Genomic DNA, 19562 nt, shown 5'->3' with positions numbered 1-19562 from the left:
GATACCTCCAGTTCTAACCCATAACCACATGAATCATTCTAGATTTCTTTCTTGCTTCTCTGTAGCCTCTCATGCCACTAATGAGAAGCCGGGCTCCATAACCCTCACCATTTACTTAGTTGTTGATTACCTTTATACATATGTAGGAGTCTGAGAAATGATAACCTACACTCCTGTGGAAAACAACTTTAGAATTTAGTGTTTACATGCAATTCCTTTTGCCTTTAGTCTTACAGACACCATTGCTTTCCAAAGTTACTTGGGTTAGCATCTTTCAGATGGGGTCAGTATCCCTTTCAGAGAAGCTGCTTCATACATTAAAAAAATATCTATTTGTTTATTTTTGGCTGAGCTAGGTCTTTGTTTCTGTCTTCAGGTTTTCTCTAGTTGCGGAGATCGGGGGCTACTCTTTAGTTGTGGCGCATGGGCTTCTTATTGCAGTGCCTTGTGGTTGTAGAGCACGGGCTCTAGGTGCGTGGGTTCAGTAGTTGTGGGGCACGGGTTTCGTTGTTCTGCAGCATGTGGAATATTCCCGGACCAGGGACTGAACTCATTTCTCTTGCATTGGTTGGATTCTTAACCCCTGGACCACCAGGGAAGCCCTTATACATTTTTAATATAGTTAGATTCTTGCATCACATTCCTTATTCCATTCTGATTTTACAAAATCACGTGTGTAAAAGTTTGTTGGGGGTATTCAGGGGAACACGATCCCTGGCTGACCCTCTAGCTAGACCCAGGCAATGGGAGACTCCTCACCTCTTCCTCTGTCCTTGTAATGTACGCTGTGCCTACCATTCCCACAGCGAGAGTTGTTTTCAACAACATCTTCCTTCAACACCTGGAGAAAGGAAGGTGTTTTTGAGACCATCTGGATAGTGTATGTGATTGAACCCAGTTAAGGTGTCTGTATAAACGTTTGTGATTCTGGCAGAGTGGACGTGAAAATATTCTGGTCTTGTGGCTGCCTAGGACAAGTAACTTTCCTTGCTTATTAAACCTACCTACCAGTCTGAAGTGGTCTGCCTCTTTCTTCCATCTCTCCTTGCTCTGTGTATACAGAGACTAGATTGTGAACAAAGATCCACTCAAATTATTAGGACAGACCAATGGATATTAATGTGACAAAGTAGGAGACGTTTATTGATACAATTTCAGATTTCACAGTGCAACTAATCTTTAAGAAACTACAATTTGTTGAATGTTGGTGTAGTTTCCAAGAATAATACATTTATTTGAAAAGGCCAATTAAACTGCTATTTGTATAAGACTGGGTTTCTCATACTTCAATCAAAATACCATACTGCAATGCAGTGAATGCAGCAGATGTGAGAATCTGGCTGTCTTCGATTCAATTAAGCTAGATAGTAAAGAGATTTGCAAAAATTTTAAAGGATGCTTTGTTTCTCATAAACTTTTACTGCTCTGAAGAACCTTCAGTTCAGTTCAGTTCAGTCAGTCGCTCAGTCGTGTCCGACTCTTTGCGAAGAACCTTACTTCTTTACAAAAATGTTAACATATTTTTATTATATTAAAATGCATAAATAAATATTTAAACATTTTGTTTTTATGTCCAATATGGTAACTATCAATAAACATAACACACATAAAATTTATGAAGACTCCAAAGAATCTTTGATATATTTTAAGAATGAAAATGGGTCTTTTTTTTTCTCCTTTTGGCCATGGCCACACTTGTGGGATCTTTGTTCCTGGACCAGGGATTGAACCTGGGCACTCTGATGCAGAGTCCTAACCACTGGACCCACAGGGAATCCCCTGTAAATAGGTCCTAAGTCCAAAAAGTTTCAGAATCACTGCTCTAGAGCAACTTATCTGAGTTTGACTTTATTCACAATTCATTAGAGTCCATATACCATGAAGATACATGTTAACTTGTAGATTTCAGGCCAGTAGAGATGCAAATCATTTCTATCCACTAGGAAAGATAATCTACACCATTTTATAGGACACCAGCCAGCTTTGTATACAATCTAGCCATCTTACTCTGTTTTCTGAAAGTTATAAATACCCAGTTTCTCGAAAAGCTGTCAATTAAAATGGATAAATCTCTGATGTGTTCATTATATATTTGAGTGTTATGCTTTGATTTTCAGATTATGCTTTGAAAGACCCTTAGAACACGTATACATGCTGTGTGCGTATATATATACTATGCATACACATATATACTACACACACACACATATACATACGTATATGTATATTTCACAGGATGGCACACCAGATTCTCTATTCTGCATCTAGCTCTTTCCATTTAATACTGGTACATGCACTCACTTGACAATCTTGTCTTCTTTTATTCATGCACATCACCTTGCATTTCACTCACGACTACGTTAGTAACGGGAAACACACCAACAGAAAGGTCGCATTTTCCTCTTTGGACTCGCAAGCAAAATGTTCTCGCTGTCCCGCCTTGTTTCTGGACATCCAGTCTGGAACACAGCCCACAAACCACGTGACAACAGCGTGGCTCACGTAACAGTTGTTGCCCGCGTTACAACTTTTCCGCCAGTTTCCAACATGGCCACTAGGCGCCCTCAATGCCGCAGCCCCGGGCCCTCTTGCGCTTCGAGGCCTTCTGCTCCTCAGCGAGACCGCCCGAGAAGCCCGCGGGCAGGAGGGGCGGTGCCCGGGTCCAGTCGGCTCCAGCGCAGTCCAGCCCAGCTCCACCGCGGGGGCGAACAAGAGCGGACCGGAAGTTTCCCGGGCGCGCTAGCGGCCGAGGCCGTTACTGCAGAGCACCGGAAGTGGCCATAGGCCGGCGTCCGGGCCGCGCCCGCAGTGAGTGAGCTTTCCTCCGGCCGGCGACGCCATGGAGCCTGGGGCGGCCGAGCTGTACGATCAGGCCCTGCTGGGCATCTTGCAGCACGTGGGCAACGTTCAGGACTTTCTGCGTGTGCTTTTCGGCTTCCTCTACCGCAAAACGGACTTCTACCGCCTGCTGCGCCACCCGTCGGACCGCATGGGCTTTCCCCCGGGGGCCGCGCAGGCGCTGGTGCTGCAGGTAACGCGCGGTAGGCGGGAAGCTTGGGGTGAGGTGGGGAAGATCGTGGGAGCCCCGACCCCCGCGAACCCGCTCCCGTAGTCTCCCACCCTCTGGGAGCTCAGGCTCCTGCGAGCCCGCCGCTTCCTCCGCTGCCGACCTCAGTTCATCCTCTGGCGCTTCCCCCGACCCGCCTTCTGCGGCCGCGGCTTCTGCCGAGATGCTGGTCTGTTATCAGTTTACTCCTGTGCGAGAGGTGCCGGCTCTATAGCAGCTTGGTCCGATAGGGTGCATTTGGATATCAGAAGCTTAGGGCTCCGGTCAGCTCCAGCAGCGCGTAACCCTTCGAGTGACAGAGAATGAAAACTGCAGGCTAGACTGGGGAAGGGGCGGCGGCAGCACGGACACCTGCACACCCCAGAATTACGACTACTGGACGAGAGGGAGGCTGTATGATGGGTGTGGGTCTCTTATTTGAAATGTGACTTTTTACATCGAAGACATAGTATAATAGTACTTCATAAGTTTACATATGAGCATATGTGTGCATCCCAGGTTAAGCTTATTGTTGGAGGCTGTCATTCACTGTAGTTGACGGGGTATTTGAAATGTAATAAGCAAGAGTTCACACACTCAGCCGCTGCAGGCATTAGAGATACACTGGTTATGCGGATGGTTAAATAATGGTTTCTCTGCTTGGGACACTTACGCTATATTTAAAGAGATGAAATACAGTAGCAGGGATCTTTGCCTGTTACCTGACAGAGCCATTGGAAGGAAAGGAATAGAAATGATCTTTTGGAAATGAAGACGAGTTTTGTAGAGGAGGTGGAATTTTGATGGGATCCACAGGATACTCAGTCAAGCATTGAGCCAGGAACCTGAGAAGGTGGAAATGCTGGCGATACCTCTCACTGTCGTCTAGCGCTTTACAGTTTATGAAGTGATTTCAAAGGTTTATCTCGTGAAGTCTTTTTACTCGCTTCAGGTTGGTCCGATATTACTTTCCTAAGTGCCTGCATGAAGAAACAAAAGCTTAGAATGTTTGAATAACTACCAGAGATAATATGGTCAAATGAGGAGTGAGGTTGTTATTCAGCTTGAAAACTTAAGGCTGTTCCTCATCCTTGTAGTGGTTAAGTACCATCCAAGTGATCAGAGAACTGTGTGTCAGAGATGGTTTTTAGCAAATCCTTTGGCAAATTAATAATTTCACGGAAGCCTGTGAAGTAGATAAGGTTGAATTTTATGTGGCAAATGAGGGTGCTAGTTCAGCAGATCAAGTGGTTTGACCAAACTCATCATAGAGCTAGAGCTCAAAACTTCATTTTTCTGATTCCATATGTTTCTGTTCTATTATGTAACCAATCCATTGTAGAGTGGCAACACTTTTGTCTAGGGTGATCTTTTGCAGAAAAAAGAAAGGACCATTTACTGAGCACCTAGTAGTTGTTATGTAATTTTTGTTCTAGGTTGTCATTTGTTCCTAACAACCTGAAAAGGTTGATCTTTTTCCTTGTTTTACAGGTAAACTGACAGAGGTAATTTATGAATCTGGTAACAGTATGTAAGACACCTACTATGTTTTAGACACTCAAAGGTTAAGACTTGGTGAACAGTTTAATAAAGTGGAGGTGGGGAACAAGGCAGAGAGAGGGGTGGGATGGGCCAGCGGTGACCCAAGGTTTCAGACCAGGGCACTGTAATATTGGTAATGCATTCACTGAACTGTCACCTGAGTTTAGGGGAAGAAGCTTAGTTTTAGACAAGTTGAATTGGAGATTTCAGACAGAAGTCTCTGTCCATAGACTGTTGAATTGTGGGAATGAATCTCATGGGAGGTAGAAGAATCTGAGTGGTTTGAAGGAGAGGAGCTGAAGGTGAAGGAGCACGGCAGAGAGAAGGTGCCTTTGGATGGAAGGACCCCAGAGAAGGAACTGGAGAAGCAAGAGGCTGTGGGAGTGGGAGGGGGATGGAAGGAAGTGGGCAGCGCAGTAAGTTCCATGGAAACCAGGAGGGACAATTTCTAGCAGGTAGTTAAGAGGAGTGTAGTGTGTTTTCAGAGTGGTTCTCAATCGTCAGCATTGCCCAAGGAACTTTAAAAGATATCCTCTGGTTATTTTGGTTGAGTAGATCAGGGTAAATCCTGGGGAGCTGTTCTTTTATTCACAGAGGCATTGGGCAGTGGGGTGCTTGGGGGTCTCTTCAGAACTCAGGCAAAGAGAGTTTGGATGGCAGTATTGTAGTGCTCCATTCTGGAACTCCTGTTTTCCCCTGATATTTTGGGGTATGGGATGTTTGTGTGGTTTAAACCTTCTTCAACTTTTCCTCCCAGTTCTAAGGGCTTGCACAGCCAGGCTGTACAGTTTGAAGGACCTTCAGCAGGAAAGATGCATGTGGAAATTGTATTCCACTCCCTTATTTATTAGTATATTTTAAGAAAACAGTAATTGAGACTGACATTTTGTTCATTTCAGTTGAACGTGTGTTTATTCTGGAGTTCAGTTTGGGAAGCCTGCTTAAAAGGTACCCCCCCCCCCCCGGCCCCCCGCCCACCTCCCCATGACAGGAAAGCTGGCTCTTTTTGCTCCTCCCGGAGCTTCTTGGGAAGTCTTGGGAGAATCACTCTTCTCTCTGTCAGTTGAGAAGGTTGATTGGAGGTCAGGGACACGTCTTCCAGCTCTGCAATCCAGCATTCTGAAATGAGTGCTGAGGTCAGCGGTGATGTGAGAGGTGAAGCAGGTGTCATCTTAGAGGAGGCAGGAATGCTCAGTAAGCAAGGGTAGTGGGGGCCACAGTGTCATCAGGAGTATGAGGCCTGGGGTCCAAGGGAGGTTCCCAGTGTTTGGAACGAGCCCTTGCTGTTACTTCTTTTCTGGAGTTAAGATGAAGATGTGGTGTGTCAGGAAGATGAACGGCTCTGAGGGCAGTGGGTCTGGTGTCTGGTGTCATTGACATGGGTGTGAGAGGAGTGAGTCAGGGGCTCAGGTTCTCTGGAGAAGCAGAGATAGGTACTGTTTCTAGTTTTTAACCTTAGGATTTCCCTTGCCTTCCTTTGCCTCCCATTTCCTTTCAGTGTTTAATGTGTTTCCTGTATAATTGTTTACTTTCTTCTTTCATTGGCAGAATCTTGGGCAAGGTACTCTCTGAGCTTAGTCTTCCCTCATCTTTGGAATATCAGTGCTATCTTCCTAACAGCATTTTCCTGAGGGTTGTGAGAGAATGTTTATAAAAACACTGACATTGTAACTTCTCTTGTTCTGTCTTCTTGCCCAGTGTACACAGCAGTTATTTAGCCCCTGTCTGCATTCTAACCCTTTGGAAACTGACTCCTACACACTTTAAAACATTTTTATTTTGTTAAGACTACTTTTTAGAGTTGTTTTAGGTTCAGAACAAAATTGAGGGGAAAGTACAGAGATTCCCATTTACCCCCTGCCACCCCCACCCCTACAGCTTCCCCTATTGTCAATATCCCCCACCAGAGTGGTACATTTCTTACAATGGATGGACCTGCATTGACGTATCATAGTCACCCAAACCCAGACTTCACTTTGGAGGTATTCTTAGTGTTGTTCACTTTATGAGGTTTGGACAAATGTATGATGACATGCATCCCTCATTATGACATCACACAGAGTATTTTCACTCCCCTAAAAAAATCCTGTGTAGTCTTACCTGTTCATTCCTTTCTGCCCTCAACCTCTGGCAACCACTGGTTTTTTTATTGTCTCCAAAGTTTTGCCTTTTCCACAGTGTCATATAGTTGGAATCACACATTGTGTAGCATTTTCAAATTGGCTTCTTTTACTGATATGCATTTAAATAACCTCCATGCCTCTTCATGGCTGATAGCTCATTTCTTTTTATCGCAGAATACCATTGTCTGGATGTACCAGTTTGTTTATCCCATCATTTATTGAAGGATATCTTGGTTGCTTCCAAGTTTTGGCTATTATGGATAAAGTTGCTATAAACATCCATGGACAGGTTTTTGTTGGTACATGTTTTCAACTTCTTTGGGTAAATACCAAGGAGCATAGTTGCTGGATTGAATGTAAGGGTCTCCTCCCACCCACTTTTCAAGGTGGATCTTCTGGCTTTCCTGTCTCCAGCTGCCATAAGAGATACTTCTTGATGAGCCCACCTCTTGGCGCTGTGACATTTCCTCCTGTCATTCCTCTGGAAGATGTACCTCTCATTCAAGGTCTGATTCAGACCCCCTTCTTCTAAGAAATGTCCTTAGCTCGCTCTCGCCAGAATGCTCGTTTGCACCCACATTCCGATGGCATCACATGTATCTATCACAGCCTTTCCTGTCAGACTTGTCACTTCTGGGTCTGTCCTGGCCACACTTCAGGGTTATGTGCAGCCTAGAATAGTGCATGCAAAATGCCGTTTTCCTGTGCACTTTTTGGATGGAGAGTTGCAGCACTTTTTTGGGTGTGACTGTGTCCCAGGAAAGATTAATGACTGATCCACATGCCAGGAAATTGAGTTCTTCAAGGGTGGGAGCTGTCGTTGGTTTTTTGGTGCTCCTGGCAAGCTTTAGGCACATTGTGAATGTCTTTTGAATTCCCAGGGTAAGACTTGCACTGTCCCTCCTCCCATGCAGTGTAGGATGATAGCAGCAATCCAGCGAGCCGGCCTATATTGTGGATTGAAATTCAACTAATTCTCCATCTTCCCTTTTAGCATCTGAGTTGTTGGGGCCTTTATAGCTCTCAGCACCAGGACAGTGGGTTCTTTGCATTTTGAACAAGACTCTCTGGGGCTATAGAAGTAACGACAGATGAGACCATTTAGTTACGCATCCTTTTGACTTAAATGTTGGGCTCATAGGCATGCAAATATTGTGAGCCTTGGCTTATAAATTTCACTTTTTCGTTGATTTTGGAACTCCCCTGTTAAAGATTGTTTTCATAGTGGCTTTTGGTGAAGCTGAAGTGCATTTCCGTTTTGCCAGTGGGAACATTTTCTTATCTATTGCTTTTTCATTCTTTTTTTTTAAAAACAGATTTTGCTGTATTTCTACAGAATGTGTGATACAGTACTTGCAGATGAACTCAACACTGAATTGCTGTTTCATTTTAGGTATTCAAAACCTTTGACCACATGGCCCGTCAGGATGATGAAAAGAGGAGAAAAGAGCTGGAGGAGAAAATCAGGAGGAAGGAAGAAGAGGAGGCCACGGCGGTGGCAGCTGCCACAGTGGAGCAGGAGCCAGTCCCAGCCCCGGTTCAGGAGGTGGAGGTAGACTCCACCACAGACTCAGGTGGGCCTCAGGAGCCCCCAGGCCCACAGGGTGCCCTGCAGGAAGTGGCTGTCAGCTCTGGGGAGGCAGAGGCACCAGGAGCAGATGCTGGCGCTGCTGAAGTCCCCAGGGAGTCACCAGCTCTTCCCAAGTAAGAATTTCTACTTGGCTGCTTCTTTCTTTTCTTTTTCTTTTCCCCCATCATGGTTTATTACGAGATACTGAATATAGTTCCTTGTGCCGTACGTTAGGATCTTGTTGTTTATCTGTTTTATACGTAGTAGTATGTGTCTGATGATTTAAACTTACAACTTATCTACCCTTTTCTCTTTGTTAACTGTAAATTTGTTTTCTGTGTCTGTGGGTCTGCTTCTGCTCTGTGTATAAGTTCATTTGTATCTTTTTTAGATTTCACGTATGAGTGATATCATATGATATTTGTGTTTTTTTCTGTCTGGCTTACTTCACTTGGTATGGTAATCTCTAGGTCTATCCATGTTGCTGCAGATGGCATTATTTCCTTCTTTTTTTTTAATAGCCCAGTAGCATTCCATTGTGTGTGTGTGTGTGTGTGTGTGTGTGTGTGTGTGTGTATCACATCTCTGTCCACTCATCTGTTGATGGACACTTGCATTGCTATCATGTCTTGGCTATTGTAAACTGGGGTGAATATGTCTTTTCAGATTAGAATTTTCTCTGGATATATGCTCTGGATATAGGAGTGGTATTGCTGGATTTTGTGGTAACTCTATTTTTAATTTTTTAAGGAACCTCCATGGTGGCTGTACCAATTTACATTTTCACCAACAGTGTAGGAGGCTGGCCTTTTCACTACATCGTCTCCAGCATTTATTATTTGTAGGTTTTTTTAGCGATGGCCATTCTGACCAGTGTGAGGTGATACGTCATTGTAGTTTTGATTTGCGTTTGTCTAGCAGTGATTTGATCATCTTTTCATGTGCCTGTTGGCCATCTGTATGTCTTCTTTGGAGAAATGGTCTGTTTGGGTCTCCTGTCCTTTTTTTGTTCGGGTTCTTTGTTTTCTTGTTATTGAGTTGTATATTATTTGTATATTTTGAAAGCTATAGGTCAACTAGTTCAGTCTTCTTCCTTTTTCTGTCTGTAAGGTAAGGTCATAGTCTGCCCACAGTCATACAGCCAGTTAAGAGCTTGAACCAGAGTTAGAGCACTGGGTTCATAGAGTTATGCTTTCTCACAACACCTGCTTCTCAGTGTGGAAGTTTCTCCTCGGAGTCTTGATTCTGTTCTTCCCCTGCAGAAGTAACTGCTGGGATGCAGGCCTACGATCCTCTTGGTCTAATGGACACGTGAAGAGGTTGTCTGATACAGGGCACTGTGGACCCAGAGTTCCCCCCCAGAGTCTGCCATTTAGTTAATGTATTATCTTGGGCAAGCAGGGTCACTTTTCTGTGCCTCAGTTTTCGCCTTTGCAATGCAAAGGTGGTAGTTACAGCACCTGCCTCACTGGCTGTCGTGGCTATTGAATGAACCAAGGATCATACAGCTACTGAGTGGTAGGGCTTCAGTCAGGCCCTGTGTTGGTACTTGTCTTCACTTTTCAGAGGTTCCGCTTCCTGGTGCTTCCCTGCCCCTGTTTGGATGAGAAGAGCTGATACCTCCTTGTGTATGAGCTGAGGCAGTGTCTGAAAGAGCATGCTGCTCCCGGCCTGTTGCTGTTTTTAGGCAAATCTGCTTTCTTCCCTCTTTAATAGGACCGCTCCCTGCCCTCTCCTGGGCTGCCTCTCCTGTCTCATCCCTTCTAACTTAACTTCCCTTCTGTTCTTCCCTCTCCTCGCACTCTGCCTGTGACCTGTTCTGGGGAAAATGAATTTTTTGGAGACAGGTTGGGGCAAGACAGCAGAGTCTGAAAGGCTGATCGACTGCATGGAGGATCAGTGCCTGTAACCACCATGTGTTCAAGAGGGGGTTAACTGTATGTGTGAGAAAAGCCTGGAAGGAAATACATTATGAGTGGAATTGTGAGTGGTTTTCATTGCCTTTTTCTTCCTTACTATACTTTCTAATTTTTCTTTTTCTTTTTTTATTTTCTAATTTTTCAACGAGTTGTATACTTCGTTTTACTGATTTTTTGCATTCTTTTTATAAAGTCTAAAAACTTTATTAAAAGAGGGGGTTTGTTTTTGATTCATGAGTAATAGATTAGAATAGCTGCCTTGTGTTTTGCAGAGACCCTATTCTTAGACCAATGAGTTGTGTTCTGGGTTAGTATCAGCATTAGTTTTGTGAATCCTACCCTGGTATAAGTATAGACTGAAGACTTGGGTGTGTTCCAGAAAACCTTAGACTGATGCTACAGGCTCAGTGGTTCCAGGGACTGAACCTTCTTGGCCTTCAGGTACTTGCTGATTTTCCATGAACAAAATAAGACATTGTGGTCCAGATCTCTAGCTTGATCTGAAAGGCACTGCTGGGGCAGCTCTGAAATGGAACATGAAAGCCATCCTTGTCCCCCAAGTCCCTCCAGTCAGTGCCCAGAATCACTTATCCTGTGAACTGTAGATCTGGGAAGTGAAAGAAAGAAAGTGAAAGTCTCTCAGTGGTGTCTGACTCTTTGTGACCCCATGAGCCTGCCAGGCTCCTCTGTCCATGGAATTCTCCAGGCCAGAATACTGAGTGGGTGGCCGTTCCCTTCTCCAGGGGATCTCAACCCAGGGATTGAACCCATGTCTCCTGCATTGCGGGCAGGTTCTTTACCGTCTAAGCCATCAAGGAAGCCCCTGTAGATCTGGGGATTCTGTTAATTAAATAACCTAAGACAGTTACTCTTTAGGTAGCCACACAGGAGCACTGCCTTTCCTGGGCACCCTGTCCATAAACCAGTCACCTAGGGTCTGATTTCCAGTTTGAGATGGCTTATTTCTGATTCCTCCTGCTTGCTGCCTGTTTGCTGGTGGTTCTGCCCGGTATTGGGTAGTGGTGATGGCAACTTCTCTCATTCTACAGGCAAATCATTCTTTGGAGTCAACTCCTTGTCCCCAACCTCGGCCCTGTCAACCATGGGTTAAAGCTTTTGCAGTGTACGTATTTGCTTGTACATAAAATAACGTACAGATTTTTAACACGTAAATCCACATGCCACCTCAGTGCTTAAGGTGCCCAGTTTTATTCCTTAGAGAAGAGAGCATTTGGGCACACAGATTTCCTTGTCCATACAAGATAGCTTTGAGAATATGCTTACTTTCTGCAGAGGAGCTCTACAGTATATGAAGCTTCACAGCTTCACAGTGTCTGAAGTGAAGATACTGTAAAAAGTACTGCTTAGAGTCCCAGTGTTTCTATTGTACTTGACCCAGCGAACTGTGCTCAAAGGACTTCTAGGGATACTGCTGGGAAACTTTCGGAAATGCTGATGACATCACTGTTGCTGTGAAAGGAGAGGGATGCAAAACCAGTAGCATCAACATCCTAATCGCTACATCGGACACCTCTCAGAGCAGCTGGATCCCATCTGTCTGGTCCCACTTCGGCGGCTCTAGGTCCTGCAGTTTTGCTCTGGATCTGCAGGTGTCGCTGTAGGCAAAACAGTGATAACTGCACTTGCTGGTGCTGGAGTGCTGACAAAGATGCCGGAAAGGCTGTGCTACCTCTGGCTTTTGCCTTTATAAAATCATGAACAGAATTTTTTAAAAAGAAGAAAAAGGAGTGAAAACATTATTGGCCCTTCCACAGTACAACCTTGAACTGCGCAGGTTCACCTATACACGGATTTTTTTCAGTAGCAAATACTACAGTACTACAGAATTCCTGAGTCCCTCCCGAGCTACCCATCTTCCTACACAGGGAAGCAGACAGAAGAGCCTCATGAGAAGGGGGGTGTCATGGAACTACTTGATGCGTTGACCTGTCTGGTAAAGTCCTGGTAGAAAAAGAGTGTGTTAGAAAGCTGCCCAGTGCTTCTCTTATTTTGGGTGGCATGGCCTTTGTGTTCAGTTATTCCAGGGATCCAGATGCTTCTTGGGAAGGGGACGGTGTAATTTGGAAGAGAAGTTTCAGATTTCCAATAGTATCCTCAGCAGAGTTTCATCTCCCTCACGCTAGTGCATTTGCCCCACGCACAGCACGCTCTTCGGTGCTTCTGTCCCCTCAGCAAGGTCTTCCAGCCTTCTGTCCTGCTGCCTGCCACAGGTAACCGCGTCTCCTTTGAGTGTGTGTTTCACCTTACCATTTGTTTATGACAGTTCTCATATCTTTCAGCGTTGGGCAGAGACTTACTCAGCCTGCCCCTTGTCCTAGCTCCATGTTAGGTGAGTGTCTGATGCATGCTGAGTTCATTCCTTAGTGCCTCTCCTTTCGTTCTGCTCACCCACATCCTGTGACATCTCTGCCTTAGGCATGCAGAGGGCATCTCTGCGTGGGCTGTCACAAGAGCAGAAAGGTGAAGTTTTCTGCCGGGGCATCCTCCCTGCGTGCAGTCACGCTGCCTGAGAGCCGGCTTCCTGGGTTTGTCTCTAAACAGGGTCCTTCCTTTGTTGGTCCCTGCTTTTTCAGGTGCCCATTGCAGGAGGCCCTTCGATAGAGTCACATGGACATACCGAATGCCACCCCGAGTACCCACCCTGCCGGCTTATGGTGAAGATTGACTGAGGTCAGTGTGTAAGACCTGATGAGCAGGAGTCCTGCACACAGTGAGCCCTCAAGTAGGTGCTGTTCTCAGTACTGCTTTTCTTCACTTAAACAAGAACAGACTGTTTTTCTTCTTCATTATAATCAGTGTAGGCTATTTGGATAACAAAGATAAGGGTATAAAGACAAGAAAACATCCTACCATTTCCCCTTAATTTTATGGGATATTTCTACAGTTTTTTTCTCTACATATGAACATGTGCATGCCTGTGTTTGAACACACACACACACACACACACACACACACACACACACGCAGTATGCTTATAATGTAGTTGTCTTACACTTGGCTTCTGTTTTGCTGAACATTGTATGCTGAGCATTTCCTGCATCCCTTTTGCTGATTTTGATTTCATGTTGTGTGTGCTGTTGAGTGCATGTGTCCAAGAGGTTCTTTTGCTCAGATGAGGGTGTTGGCTGTAAACATGCATTTTGAGAATAGGAAGTAGAAAGCCAGAGGTCCAGGGATGTCTGCCTGCTTTCCCCATAGACACAGCTCCCAGACCTCACTGGGGTTGTGCTGGGCCCACCTGCCTCAGGGTCTGTTTTCAGTCTCATCCAGTAGAGAAGCTGCTCTCCCACCCAGCGATTCACCCTGAAACTGCCCCATCTCTAAGGAACCTCAGGTGTAAGAGGCCTCAAGGATTTGATTTAAATTACAAGTCAAGAAACATGATGTAGGTTGTTTGCTAGAAGTATTTTTTTTCCTCTAGAAACATTATATTCCTGTTTTCATTTTGGGATTCATTTCTAGCTTCTAGGCTTCATTTAGAAGAGGTTAGCCTGTGTATCTTACAGCAGTGACTTAAGTTTATCGGATACTGAAGCCGCATCGTAAAAATGACCTGGTGTCTTAGCCTGTGAGAGTGAACATGAGTGTGGGGAAGGAGGGGGCTGGTGAGACTCCCCCAGGGAGCCACGCCCCCCCGCCCAGCCCACCCCCGCCGGGAATGTGTACTTCAAGATGCCAGAGCCTGACGTTCTTCCTTTCCACCGGCGGGGAATGGAGAGATCAGTGTGAAGTACTTTGCTTGAAACCATAGTTAGAAGGGAGGCCAGAGTCAAGGGGAATTGAAGCAGTACTCAGTGTGCTTTGGAGCCCAGATGTTCTCTTTGTTGTGTTAAGAAAAAAAGAAAACAGCTATTACCAGAACTGTCTGAGAGATACTTTTCAAAAGTAACACAGTCGGTTTCTATTTGAGTATTTTTTGGTAGCATTAAAGAAGTATAGAGGAACCTGTATGCAGGTCAGGAAGCAACAGTTAGAACTGGACATAGATCAACAGACTGGTTCCAAATAGGAAAAGGAGTACGTCAAGGCTATATATTGTTACCCTGCTTATTTAACTTCTATGCAGAGTACATCATGAGAAACTCTGGGCTGGAAGAAAAGCACAAGCTGGAATCAAGATTACCGGGAGAAATGTCAATCACCTCAGATATGTAGATGACACCACCCTTATGGCAGAAAGTGAAGAGGAATGAAAAAGCCTCTTGATGAAAGTGAAAGAGGAGAGTGAAAAAGTTGGCTTAAAGCTCAACATTCAGAAAATGAAGATCATGGCATCCGGTCTCATCACTTCATGGGAAATAGATGGGGAAACAGTGTCAGACTTTATTTTTTTGGCCTCCAGAATCACTACAGATGGTGATTGAAGCCATGAAATCAAAAGACACTTACTCCTTGGAAGAAAAGTTATAACCAACCTAGACACCATATTCAAAAGCAGAGACATTACTTTGCCAACAGAGGTCCGTCTAGTCGGCTATGGTTTTTCCAGTGTCATGTATGGATGTGAGAGTTGGACTGTGAAGAAAGCCGAGTGCCAAAGAATTGATGCTTTTGAACTGTGGTGTTGGAGAAGACTCTTGAGAGTCCCTTGGACTGCAAGGAGATCCAACCAGTCCATCCTAAAGGTGTTCATTGGAAGGAGTGATGCTAAAGCTGAAACTCCAATACTTTGGCCACCTAATGCGAAGAGTTGACTCATGGGAAAAGACCCTGATATTGGGAGGGATTGGGGGCAGGAAGAGAAGGGGACGACAGAGGATGAGATGGCTGGATGGCATCACCGACTTGATGGACATGAGTTTGGGTAAACTCTGGGAGTTGGTGATGGACAGGGAGGCCTGGCGTGCTGCGGTTCATGGGGTCAGAAAGAGTCGGACATGACTAAGCGACTGAACTGACTGAAAGAAGTATAGCTTTTTATGCTTTTTGTTCATTTATTTATTTATTTTTACTTTATTTTACTTTATAATACTGTATTGGTTTTGCCATACATTGACATGAATCCACCACGGGTGTTTTTTTTTTTCTATTTAAAAAAAAAGTATATGCACCTTGTGAAAAATGTATTAAGTTGACTTTAAGTACAAAGGGGAGAAGACAGAAGAATGTCATGGATCTGGGTGTACTCATTGCCAACCCTGGCACCCAGCCGTTTCTCCCCCTCCTGTGTTATTTAGAAGTAAGTTTTACCTTATCATTTCATCCGTAAATGTTTTCAACCAGTGTTTAAACTTCCAGTTTTTCATAGTGTCATAATTTTTTAAAAAGTTTAAATCTATAAATTAAAGGTTCCAACCACATATTGCTTATAGATGACCCTCTGCTTTTACATTCTCAAAATTTATTTGTGTGAAAAATCAGGTTGGTGATATGCTGAGTTTCCCACTCCCTGATTATTATGTAGTGGAGTAAATTAGCAGTTGGATTTAGGGTGAACACTTTGGAAAGTTATCTGAGTTTGTACTGAAAATGAGTTCTCCCTAAAGGCAGCCATTGTCCATACTTTTGTAAAAACTTTTTGAATTTATTTATTTTTAATTAGAGGATAATTAAATAAATAACCAATGTTGTTGGTTTCTGCCATATGTCAACATGAATCAGCCATAGGTATACCCCTCCCTCCTGCCTCCCACCCCATCCCACCCCTCTAGGTTGTCAGAGAGCATCGGGTTGGGGTCCCTGCATCATACAGCAAATGCCCGCTGGCTACCTACTTCACATGCGGAAATCTTTATGTCTCAGTGCTACTGTCTCAGTGTGTCCAGTCCTCTCCTTCCCCCGCTGTGTCCACAAGTCTCTTCTCTATGTCTGTGTCTCTATTGCTGTACAAATAGGTTCATCAGTACCATCTTTCTAGATTCCATATGTATACATTTATATACGGTATTTGTTTCTCTCTGACTTACTTCCTTTTGTATTACAGACTCTAGGTTCATCCATCTCACTAGATGTAAAATTTTTCTGTCTTATAAACTTTTTATTTTTCATGTTGATTTATATATGATGTACGGTGTGGACTTTTAGTTGCATCCCTGAGCAGCTGACAGGCAGCTGACAAGGACCGAGTCTTCCTGTTGCCAGGTGCCCTTTTTCCTGAGATTCATTGTCACTCTCTTCACAACTACGGGACTTTTAAGAGGCTGGTTGCTGGACCCACCCCTCCAGATCCAATTTAACTGGCCTGGGTGCCGCCAGGTGTCAGAGTTTTCGGAAGCATTCTGGGCGAGTCTGCCTGTAGCTGAGGGTCAGGCTTGACTACAGCCTTTCAGCTGTCGCAGTCTTCTGCCCCTGGCGTGGTGTTCTTGCTCCGCAGGGAGTGTGATCAGGCTGTCTCCAGGCTGCCGCCGCCGCAAATGACGCTGCAGTGAGTGTCCTGTGCCTGCACACGTCTCTTGGAACGTGTGTGTGAGTATCTGCTGGATGACTTCCCAGAACAGGAATTACCGGGTCAGAGGGTATGAAGTGTGTAATTTTGATGGATATTGCTAGAGTGGTCTCAGAGAGATTGTAATGGTTTGTTCTCTCTCTCTCAGAATGTCTGATGGTGGGTAACTGACCCAACCCCAGGTGCCAGCCAGCAGCCCTAACACGTTTCTTGACTCTTCTTACCTTTGCTCCGTTGGTTTTACTTAAAATGTGTTTTTTCCTTTTCTGTTCCATTTATTCATAAACACTAAACCATTTGTTCTATTTGTTTGTTGTACTGAGCCGTTTTATTTACAATGGCTTTATTGTGACACATTTTCATACTTGGTTTAATCCCTTGCCAACAGACTTTTCTGGAAAATTTTTCCATGTGAAAAATTCTGTTGAAATTTTTATTGGTAATACATTAAATATGTAATTGTAATTAGAGAGAAATGATGGCTTTACCTTATTGAGTCTTTCTGTTTAAGAGCTGGGTATATTTTGTTTATTCATGTCTTGTTTTATGTTCTTCTGTAGAATGTTAATGTTTTTATTCAGTAAGTCCTGTGCACCGATACTGAATTCTCTCACTGTTTTGTAATGGTGTCTCAGTTGATTTTCTTGGATTTTCTAGGAATATGAACTCTTTAGTTTTATTATAGTGTTTTAGTGACAGCTGTGTTTAGTAATAGATTATATACATCTTTAATATTTTTGTAAATCATTTTTTTCCTCTCCCTTAAAATTTGTTGCTCTGAGCACCTGGAAGGGTGGAGCTGACATTTGCTTGAAGGGACGGGGTAGGGGATGGCTAGTTCTGAGGGTGACAGGTTAGGCTTTGGCTGCAGTCCTGTGCATGATGTCCGTGAGTGATGTTGGTAAAGTCTGAGGACGCTGGTGATCTCAGGTCTGGAACTCAGAGGATGGGATGTCGGCAGGACTGGAGTTGGGAGTTTGAAAAGCATCAATATATGAATGGGTCTGAAGCCACTGACTGGATGAGATCACAGACTGGATGAGGCAGTGAGTGTAGATGAGAGCTGGGGCACTGTACATGAGGTGAGGGGGCGTCTGCCTCGGGGTCAGGAGACTGGGGTGAGTGATCGGCGGCAGAGCAGGGCGACCACGAGGCCCCTGCCGCGAGGGTGGGAGGCCAGTGGTGACACGTGGGCTGCACTCGCCGCCGCACCTCGCTTTGCCCGCTTGCCGCCGCGCCCCGCTTTGCCCGCTCACCGCTGCGTCCTGCGCGTCTTCGGCCTGCTGTTGTCAGTCGTCACTCCTGACCTTCAGGACACACTCCTGACCTCTCCCCCGGTCCCTGTTTCTGTGGTTGGCTCTCCCTGTGGCAAGTGCTTCTCTGGCCTCTGGCTCAGACCCCTGTCTCTGGCCCCTGGTGGCAGCTCCCATGTGTGTCCCCATGTAAACTGCCTCTTTTATATCTTTAGCCCCCTGTGTTAGTTTTCTCACCAGGGAAACCAGGAGAAGAGCAGTTGGCAGAAAGTGATGGAGGGACAGAGCCCAGCTTTTCTGTTACTACGTGCCCCTTGGCTCTATTTATCCTGTCCACCGTGTGTCAAGTGCCTGCGACGTCCCTGGCACATAGCTGGCACTTAGTAACCAGCCTGGTGAATGAGTGATTCATATTAGAAGTCATATTCAAAAGTGACAAACTTTTGAATTTTAACCTATCTAAATAAATTCCATTATCGAGTAACATTCAGGTTTTCTTGAATTTTCATAGATTTATGAAATTTTCATAGCGCTTTCACATCTGTCTATGTTCTGTTCATCCCTGTCTTCTTTTATGGCAGCTCAGCATTCTGTAAACTCCCTGGTTGAGTCCTGTGTGACCACAGAGCCCTGGGTCCCTGTCTCTGTATGGAGAGGCCAGGCACTTAGCTTTCCTGCTGGTGAAGAACTCTTGAGGGACAGGCCTGGGACTGGGAGTCTAGAGCTGTGTAGGCTATACTGCAAGGAGGCTGAAGCAGGCCCGAGTTTTTAGTCTCTTTCTCTTAAGCCAGGGAATCTGTTGTCCTGTGGGTAAGAGAAATCCTTCTGGGAAGGCCACCATGTACGGCAGGTGGGGCTCAGCAGTTGGCTGACATAGGGCTCTACCTCCAGGTTCGCTTGGAGAAGCCCTGGAATAGGTCATCTCGGATGACTCAGCTTTGAATCCTCTGTGTCTGGTTGGTTGTGAGCTTGGATTCTGAGTTTCTCTTGAGGGTCAAGTCCCCGTCCGGGTCTCAATGATGTGGTGAAATGCGGTCAGTTGTTTCTTAGCTAAACAAGAGCCAGCATGTGCTTTTGCACATAATTCTCAAGGTCTATTTATTTTGTGGTCTTTAAAAAAAAACTTTGTTTTAGATGATTAAGACCTGCCAAAAAAAGAAAAGTTGAAAAAACCATGCAAAGGATCCCATAGATGCTTCTGCCAGATGTCTGTGCCTCCTGTAAGCTGGGGCTGCTGTGAGCACATCTGAAGACCTTGTTCCAGTTTCGCCCATTATTCCACTGGGGTCCTTTCTCCCTGGCCAGCGTTGCATTTGTTGTCGCCACTGCGTTAGGGGCGCGTCTCCTCAGTCTCCGCTCTCTGGCACAGTTTCTTAGTCTTGTCTCTCGTGACCTTGACACTGTCTGCTTGGTAGAATGTCTCTCAGTGTGGTTTTTGTCTGATGTTTTATTTTGACCAGCTAAGGTGGTGTCAGTGACTCCATTTTTTCTGCGCTAAAGAGTTACTATTTTCCCCTTTGTAATTAATAAGTGTCTTGTGCAAGAGATACTTTGAGACTCTGTAAATATCTTTGTTTCTTCTCATACATTGCCCACTAATCTTAGCAACCATTGAGTATTCTCTCCTGAAACAGTTACCGCTGTGGTGTCTGCCAAATTGCGATTTCCCGTTTATATCCTCCTTTCCACATTTATTAGCTGGG

General features: G+C 44.9%; 1 protein-coding gene across 1 annotated transcript in view; it reads left to right on the top strand.

The window, feature by feature from the left end:
• Positions 2765–19562, top strand: part of NUDCD3 (NudC domain containing 3) — a 69954-nt gene continuing 53156 nt past the window's right edge. Inside the window, exons 1-2 of the mRNA XM_018047025.1 lie at positions 2765–3031; positions 8105–8415. Of these exons, the coding sequence (XP_017902514.1) occupies positions 2840–3031; positions 8105–8415 (503 nt within the window). The 5' untranslated portion in view covers positions 2765–2839. The remainder of the gene's footprint in view (positions 3032–8104; positions 8416–19562) is intronic.

The sequence above is a fragment of the Capra hircus genome, chromosome 4 (assembly GCF_001704415.2).
Source record: "Capra hircus breed San Clemente chromosome 4, ASM170441v1, whole genome shotgun sequence".
NCBI lineage: Eukaryota > Metazoa > Chordata > Mammalia > Artiodactyla > Bovidae > Capra > Capra hircus.
Note: the sequence above shows the minus strand (reverse complement) of the source record. Positions and strands in the feature narration are given on the sequence as shown.